The 8,663-nt window shown below is 47.0% G+C and overlaps 1 protein-coding gene across 1 annotated transcript in view; it reads right to left on the bottom strand.

Annotated features, from left to right (window-relative positions):
• ADCK2 (aarF domain containing kinase 2) overlaps positions 1–8,655 on the bottom strand; it is a gene marked incomplete at its 5' end in the record, with an annotated part of 9,929 nt that extends 1,274 nt beyond the window's left edge. The window contains 7 exons of the mRNA XM_010022623.1: positions 118–171; positions 655–783; positions 2,142–2,393; positions 4,867–4,962; positions 5,619–5,747; positions 7,260–7,406; positions 8,116–8,655. Of these exons, the coding sequence (XP_010020925.1) occupies positions 118–171; positions 655–783; positions 2,142–2,393; positions 4,867–4,962; positions 5,619–5,747; positions 7,260–7,406; positions 8,116–8,655 (1,347 nt within the window). The remainder of the gene's footprint in view (positions 1–117; positions 172–654; positions 784–2,141; positions 2,394–4,866; positions 4,963–5,618; positions 5,748–7,259; positions 7,407–8,115) is intronic.
• Between the last annotated feature and the right edge of the window lie 8 nt (positions 8,656–8,663).

Genomic DNA, 8,663 nt, shown 5'->3' on the forward strand with positions numbered 1-8,663 from the left:
AGCTCGTTTCAGAGTTCACAGTCCCCCTCCTTGTCAGGCCTTCATGTCCATTTGAGTGTTTCTCTCACCCCAAACGAACTTGCCAGCTATTGAAGGCAGACAGCAATAGGACCTCACCTTATGGGTCATCAACAGTTTGAAGACATTTGACAGCAGATTTCCCACCTGAAGCTGGAATACAAAAGGAGAAGTTAACAACTGATCAAAAAAACCTGTGGTCAAGAAGACTGAGTGACAGGCCAGATTCTTCTAAGTGTCAGCATTTGGTTCTGGTGGTGGGACAGGATTACTGGGCTGACAACAGCCACCATCAGCGTACCATCCCCCCACCCTGTCCAGGATAAGGAGCTCAGCTATAATTCATGGTTCTGCTTACTTGCTAGCCCAGGAAGGCTGAGAACATCTGACCTCACAGCAGTACACAACATGCATTCATTTGCTCAATGCCACCACACTACATTCTCTGAAGCACCCAGCCTGGCCTTAGCTAACGGGATGCAAGCTGTAACATTTGGCTTAGCAACTCCTCAGAGGGAATTGCAGATGTTGTTGGCAGTGCTGATAAGATGAGAGCTGGTCTTTCCACATGGCTCATTCTGAAAGCCAAGTTGCACTGAATTACTGGTAAGCAAGGGTGGGACATAGTGCACTCACCTTTCCCAAGGCAATGGTGTTCCCCCGCACCTTGGTCACTAGTTCTGCCATCTCAGCTTTGAATCGCTCGATATCCTGGCACTGGTTAGCACGGGCATGATGAAGGATCAGCTCTGCCACTCTCTCCCCCTGTGAAACACGTTGAAAAGGAGAATCAGACCATGATCACTGGTGCCCACAGGGAGCTGGAAGGCCCCTGCTGCAAAGGTCCCTGGAGGAAGCATACTGCAGGGAGAACTCCCAGGCCCACATTATCCCATTCCAGCAACGGAGACCCAATGCATCAACAGAAGGAGAAGCAAGAGCAGCAGAACTGGTCCAAAAGTCTTAGCTGGTATCTGGTAAAACCCTGTTTATTTTTCTTGCAGGTCTTTCAGGGTAGAACACGACAAAGGTATCTCTCAGGCAGTCAGAAGTTTTAGGGGAGGGAAATAAAACCCACAGGACTGACATTCTCTTCTCAGCAGAGGAGATAATGGTGTAAAGAAGAGCATATATTAACCTTCCTTACAGGCTAGGTCCAACCTTTCACTTGTAAACTACAGAGAAGAGTGAGCTGATTCTACACGAAGAGATTCTTGGTGAGAAAGGGAGATATACCCAAGCTTTGCTTGTGAGAGGCTTTATAGCTCTTTTTGGAAGACGTGTGACAGCAGTGTACAGGGCCACAGCCCCAGGTTTGGCAATGAGACGGTGTAGCAGTTTTTCCACCTGTAGATCATGAATTTTGCCCAGCCTGAGCCATGAAGGACTTGCAATCAAATGTTCGCAGTCTTTGCTCAGTGACTGAGAAGTCTGGCAGCACAGGATGGGCCCCAATGCATGGTGTAGCACTTACTCCTTGGTATGCTTCAGCAGGTTAAACTGACCAAGTTAAAAATGTGTCCCTCTTGAGACACGCTGGTGAGCCACCCAACCCACAGCTGAGAACCAACAACGTGCATATGAACACAGATGCTTGTTCTGAGAATAAACAGGAGACATCAGCACTGGATTCTCTAGTCAATCTCAGAGGGTATTTTAAGTAAGTGGGAAGGAGGATAAGGTAGTTCCCCTTATACAAAGGGGCCTCCACCCCCACTGTTTTGCTTCCTCTTCTCTACAGATGCTCACACAACAAAATGTGTGTGACAGACCAAGATGTTAATCTATTCCCTCCTCTTCTCTAACCTGGCCAATTTCTGCAACAGGCTCAAACACAAGTGGCTTACAGGCAGTCCTAAGTTGCACCAGAAGCACTCCTGACCAGGGAAGTAGCAGCCAGTGCTTCCTGTTTCCTGGGCCACTAAAATCACTCCACTCTGGCAGCCTCCTTGCTGAGGCTGAACATCTTATCCTTGCTGCAGTATAGCTTCCACGCTACCAGCTCTCCTCCCCCCTCTTAAGGAGGATTATGGAAATAAGAAAACTATCACTTTGGCTATCAGACTCTACTGCTGCCTCTCTTCCCCAGCCTCAGCTCCCCAGCACCACGACAGAGACCTCACCTGGCCCTGGACCACAGCTGTGAAAACTGCCCTGAAGTTCCTCATGTCAGCACTCTGCAGCTCTGCCACAATCCCTGCGTCAAGGAGCACCAGGCAGAGCTGCCTGAGGGGCGGCTGCACTTCCACCACGAGCGTGTCACACAAGTCCACGATGGCTGCCTGCTCCTTGAAGCTGGTGCTGACGTGGGCCGTGCCTTGAACCAGGATGTTCCCAGGGTGCAGGTCAGCATGGACAAAGTTGTCAACAAAGACCTAGAGGATGGGAAAGTCTTAGAGCTGCTCATTCCAACCAAACCTACCCACACCAAAACCTGCAGGCCAACAGCAAAGGTTTGTTTCTGGTCTGTTCACCATCATTACTAACGTACATCACGCTAGGCAGCCACACAGCACTGGAGGCCAGCTGTGCTGAAATGGCATGGGTGCTACACTCAGGGAGTCAGCAGAGCTGTGTGAAGCCATCCTGTGTGTTTGCTAGAGGTCAGGTAGGACAGCCAGGAGTACCAGCAGGGAAGGGTAGTAGTCTGTGGCAACTGACCCTGAATTGGGGGCACACTGGTAGGCCTTGGCAAAAAGCAATGCAGTAAGAATAGGCCATTTGCCATTCAGTAGCATGGGTTATGGTGAAGGGTTAAGTTTGTCTAGTCCAGGACAACAACCCACATTACAACTGTATTGAAAAGTAAGGAAAACAAGATAAGAGGAAACAAATGTATGTAGCACTTCTCTGCCTCTGCTAGCAGTTAGCACCAGAAAGGACTTGCAAGAAGGCAAGCACAAGACAGTACTTCCCCACTAATCCTCCAGGCCACCTTGGTCTGCAGGACTTCCTGCCCCAAGTAGGTTATCTTTGTATTTCATGGATTTCCCCTATGAATTTGTCCAATTGCCACATAAATAATTAGAACTGGGGCAGGGGAGAAAATGGAAGAGGGGGTTTTTTAGGTGTTGTCTGAAAAAACTACCTCTGATAATTTTCTGACCTCCTTATTGTTCTGTTTGAGAAGCCATACACAATAGATCCATATTCACTCTCATGCACTCATGACTGCTTACATCTCTGTCAGAAGCTACTTATTTCTCTGCTTTCCAGAGTTAAGAGTCTAAATAGTTTCACCATTTCAGTATGGAAGCCATTCCACACCAGTAATCATAAAATCATAGACTCATAGAATAGTTAGGGTTGGAAAGGACTTTAAGATCATCTAGTTCCAACCCCGCTGCCATGAGCAGGGACACCACACACTAAACTGTCGCCCAAGGCTCTGTCCAACCTGGCCTTGAACACTGCCAGGGTTGGAGCATTCACAACTTCCTTGGCCAACCTATTCCAACGCCTCACCACCCTCACTGTGAAGAACTTCTTCCTTATATCTAACTTAAACTTCCCCTGTTTAAGTTTAAACCCATTACCCCTTGTCTTACCACTACAGTCCCTAACAAAGAGTCCCTCCCCAGCATCCTTATAGGCCCCCTTCAGACACTGGAAGGCTGCTATGAGGTCTCCACACAGCCTTCTCTTCTCCAGGCTGAACAACCCCAACTTTCTCAGCCTGTCTTCATAAGGGAGGTGCTCCAGCCCTCTTATCATCCTCATGGCCCTCCTCTGGACTTCATCCTGCCTCCTTTCCTCTGCTCTTTGCCTAGTTCTATTACAGCCCTTGAAACGGAGGGTCCTGGACAGACTAGAACTGAGTATTCAAGAAACAGGTATTTGTTTTACTTACAGCCATAATGTTGTTTATTTGCTGTTTAATTCTTTTCTGCTCCTAAAACTGGGGGAGGTGTTGTTTTGCTCCTAACCATTGAATCTAATGTTAGAACTATTCTAGTTCTGCCACAGCTTTTACTACTCAGAAAAGCTATTTCAGAGTCTGTTGCACTACCGAGAGTCAGAACTGCAGGCCTCACCATTGCCCTAGCATGATGTTGCAGTCAGCAACTGAATTTCATCTGACACTTAATGCCCACACACTCAGCACTGTGAGGTTCTTTTGGAATTCTTCCCTGTTAGATCTCATGGCCCTTCACAAGACACTGCGTCACCTTCTTAACACTCCCTTCCAGATCATTTGGAATTATTTCAACCACAGAAGAACTAGACAGCCAGAAGCTGAATGTGGCCAGGTTTGTCATCTTCACTCCATATTTAGTTCTTCCTTTAAAAAAAGGCAGTTTTGGAGGAGGAGTCAATAAATGAAGAAACTACCTAGCCATCTTCCCTGTGAGTTGCATCCATAAGTCTCTGCAGAGAGCATATCTGCTAATTACATTGCACTTTATAGTACTTGGGCAATACCTGAACATCCATTTAATAATGGATTTGGGGGTTTCCTAAGCAATACACTGATCAAGTTGCATAGGATGACCCTACTGTGTGCAAGCAGATCACCTTTTTTCAGTGGAAGAAGCACTGTGTCCAAGACTACTGTAGTGGTGTACCTAGCCCAGGCTCTACTCGGACCTTGCACTGACATTGCACGTGAAGTACAGACCCTCCCTCTGCCAGCACAGGAGCTGCAAGTGGCCCAAGTCCTGGGTTACTGTGAGATACCTGCTATCCACAGGCTGGCTCTAAAAGGCACAGCTCTGGTCTGAGACCTTGGGCAGATGGGTAGGAGATGTGAGAACCGGTTCTCTCTTTAGCCCTATTGTCTCATTACCCCCACTGAATAGCTTTCTGCAGGAAAACAACCTTCACTGCTCAACTCTACCAAGTGCCTACCATCTTTAGCAGCATGTCCATGCCCATCTTTGCAAGTCTCTGCCTCAGCTCTGTGGCAATCTCTGCATGCAGGTAGTGTGAAATAGGCTCGCTCTCCTGAAATAAAGACAAGAGCTGCAGTCAAACACACCCTGCATCCCACCTTCAAGCACACATTTACCTTGGTGCCCACGCTTGAGGGAAAGCAGTAACAAGGCCCTAGAAAGAACCTGCTCAAGAGAGGCTGTACTGAATGTGATGGAGAACACAGGTTTGCTCTGTGTTTCCCTTTGCAGGAAAGTGGGTATGACACAGTCTGGGGCAAAAATACTCTTGCCAGGATCACATGCAGGAAAACTAAGGCTGAGAGTAGCTTTAGTCTGTGAGTCAAACATCCACAAGGAAAGTGAGGCAAGCACCAAGAAGTTTCAGATTGCTGAGCTCCTTGCTCTGACCCATCACAGAGGAGAGCTGAAGCACAATGTTGGTTTGCAAAGCACAGGCAAGCACATGGTGGCTGGACACACTGCTGGTCTGCTTGGTTCCAGGCCAAGTGTTCACTTCTATATGGAGTTGTCTGCCACCTGTCTTCTGGGATACACTGCTCACAGAGTGGAAGAGACACTGAGGAAGGACACAATTCTCTTTAAGCAAGTAAGAGAAAAGCATCCTTCTGCCTCTAATTGCTGCTTCTCAAAAAACACCTCCCTGGCACATTCTCCCTTAAGGGCCTTCTCCCTGCTACCACCACTCCCAGACCCTGCAGCTCTTACCTCAAATGTTTCCACTAGAACATCTGCTGTTACCAGAGGCCAAAGGGGAGTTGGAAACTTCACAAAATTGACATCTAGGAAATTTTGTCGGAAGCGCTCCAGATTTCTGGCTTCATAGCGTAAGTCAATCTCAAGGGAGGAAAAGAAAAGGCAGGCTGGAAATTAGATTCAATTAGATTTAGATCTTTGGGATCCTGTGTGAGGATATGACTGTATGGTGCAATATTCAATACCAACAAAAGTAGTCAGAGAGCCAGAATGAAAACAAAATAGAGTGGTGCTTCTTACATGCTTCCAGCTTTCCTGATGGAAGACTTGGAGTAAAAGACAGGGTAATGGATGGTACACAACCCAGCACCTTTACAATACGGGTGACTTATATAGGCCTGATGTCTCAGAAAAGACCAGGACTGCATTATTTTCAGGGGGGATAAGACTTATCCTGAATTAAAGTTCACTGTCCAACTAGCAGACAAGGTAGAACTGCAGCCCTAACCTCACTTTACAGATAGGCAGCCACAGCAGGAAGAATTTAATGTAACATGTACAAAATAACCCAGTGCAAAGTCCTGGCCCTAGCTCTCCAGTGATCCAGTGCCTTGACACAAGGCATCTCTCCTGCCCACTGCTGCTGCTCAAGGAGGCAGGATAACCTTGCCTCATGTCCCTCATCTGGCAAAGGCAAATATCTGAGGAACACTTCTGGGCCTTTCAAAGAGAAAGGAAAAGCAAGTACAAGTGTATCAGATGCTCTCCTAATCCTCAGCCTTCAGTACATCCACCAAAAGCTTTGCTGGACTAAACTGGTACTACTGACTTGAGTCACATCTGAACACAGTCAACAGTTTACAGCACGGATGTACTGTATAGATTTTTTTGCAATAATGGAAAAGAATTAAGGCTTTTAAAAGCTTGTACAGACTTCAAACTCTGCAATCTAGACACAAAAATTAAATCAGCGGATAATAGTTCATTTTAATAGAAACATAAGCCTAATCGAGCCTGTAGTGAAATCTTTGTAAGTTTGGTAGTAAGGACGTGTCAGGACTGTGTCTTTAGAAGACATTAGTGAATCAGGACATTTTCAGATCTGTTTGCAAGGCTTAACTTTACCAATATCATGAGTCTGATGCCAGCACAATATAGAACGTATTATTAACTTATGTGAAAATATATTAGTTATTAGCCAATATGTATCTCACTGCCAACAAACATGACCGGTGAGTATAGACTGCAAACATCTGTGTAGGGTTAAAGAGAAAAAAAAACACATCTGAGCACTTGTTTGGAGAAATTCTTTTCCTTAAGAGAGGTCTTTACCAGTGTTCATGTTTCAGAATGCTGCAAAAAGACTTGCGACTCTGGCTAGCTCCTGAGAACATACTCAAAGCCTAAAAAAGATTCTTAAACCTGATAAAGACTGTTAATTTTTTCATTGCTTTGCTTTTTTACTCTGTGAGCATATAAGCTTCCTTACAGTAACATTATGTGGCTGATTAGAATAAAGAACACAACTAAAGAACAAGCAAGCCTTCACCTAATCCTTTAAAATGGGGCAGTATGAACAGAGTCAGAGTCAGCCAGTAGCAAGACCAAAGGCAGTTTTGTTTCAGTACGTGGGGACCATGGCACGGCACCTACCTGCTGAATCATGAGCTTCTCAAACTCCTCCACAATCTCTGTCAAACTGAGCCACTTGAATCCAGGGAGAAGTCCAATGATGTGGCTACCCAGCTTCATGAGAAACAGATCCATCTGGACTTGGTGGACCAGCCCAGGGTGCAGGACCTGCATAAGAACCAACAGTGGCAAGATCTACTCCCCAGATACTCCACATCAATCGACTCAAGCAATACATGCCAAATACATAGAATCCAGCCTATTGGACTGGGGGCTAACAAAGCTTCCCCAGCTAATCCTCAGAAGAATTCAGATTTTGCCATGGATTAAGTTGTAAAGAAACATTTTTATAATTGTCAAATGGAATCTATCTGTGCTAGTCTCACCCTATGCCATTTTCCACTGCTTCACACTCCCACTCATTCCCTGCCATGCAGTACTGACTAGTATTTGGAGTAGCTCAAATGTAAGATTTCTTTAAATAACTTTGCTGGAAAGAACTTATCTGTTCCAGTTTCTTTATGTGAGCAGAGGAGGGGTTTCCTTGTCTGGAAGGTGAAACCAAGTTTAATATTCATTCTTTTAATGTAAACTGAGCCCTTGTAAGCATGTGTGGCATCCACATGCCATGTCAAATGGTGCTATCGGCAGTATCTGTCCTCAAGCTCCCCAGGCTGGGAAGAGCTGGAGCCACTGCAAGTCTGGATTGCAGCTGGCTAGAACAAAAACACCAAGAAAAGCCACTACGGGAGATGAGCATCACTTCTCACTCTACCTGGCCTCAGCCAGCTGCTCATCTCCGTGGAAATTAAAACCTGATCAGCCTCATCCAGCATGCTCCATTTTCACATATCTACCAGTCATGTGTATGACTTACTTTAATGGCTACAGGCATGAGATGTCTGGCTGATGAAGGATGTGCATTCAGGAGTGGTTTGGCAATCCACTCCATAAGGGACATCCCACTCTCAGGACTTCTCCGGGAGCCGTCTGCTGGGCTGAGCTCATCCCTGCTCCTCTCATCCCACATCTGCTCACTCTTCCTCTTCCTCAGCCACCTGAGGAGGCCTCTAAAGCCTGACGCTTCCCACGCTTCAAAAGCAGTCCTGAACTCCAAGTGTTGCGCTAGCTCCTTGGCCTGGGAGCCGGCGATTGCCGTGAGGTCAGCATAGGCTTTATACACCTGGGCGACACAGCCTGAGCCGACCGGCTCCCGGCTTTGGAACTTGAGGATGCCCATCCAGTCCTCACCAAAGGCCTTCCTTAGGAGCTCGTCAGTGTGGCCCCACGGGTGTGGGCTCACCTCGACGTGCAGCTTCGAAAGCTCATCGCAGAAGGCCTCGGAAAAGAGGTCCCTCCGCGTGCTGGCCCACTGGCCCAGCTTCACACAGGTAGGGCCGGCGGCCTCGGCCGCCCTCCGCAACA

The sequence above is a fragment of the Nestor notabilis genome, unplaced genomic scaffold, assembly GCF_000696875.1.
Source record: "Nestor notabilis isolate BGI_N333 unplaced genomic scaffold, ASM69687v1 scaffold35470, whole genome shotgun sequence".
Lineage (NCBI taxonomy): Eukaryota > Metazoa > Chordata > Aves > Psittaciformes > Psittacidae > Nestor > Nestor notabilis.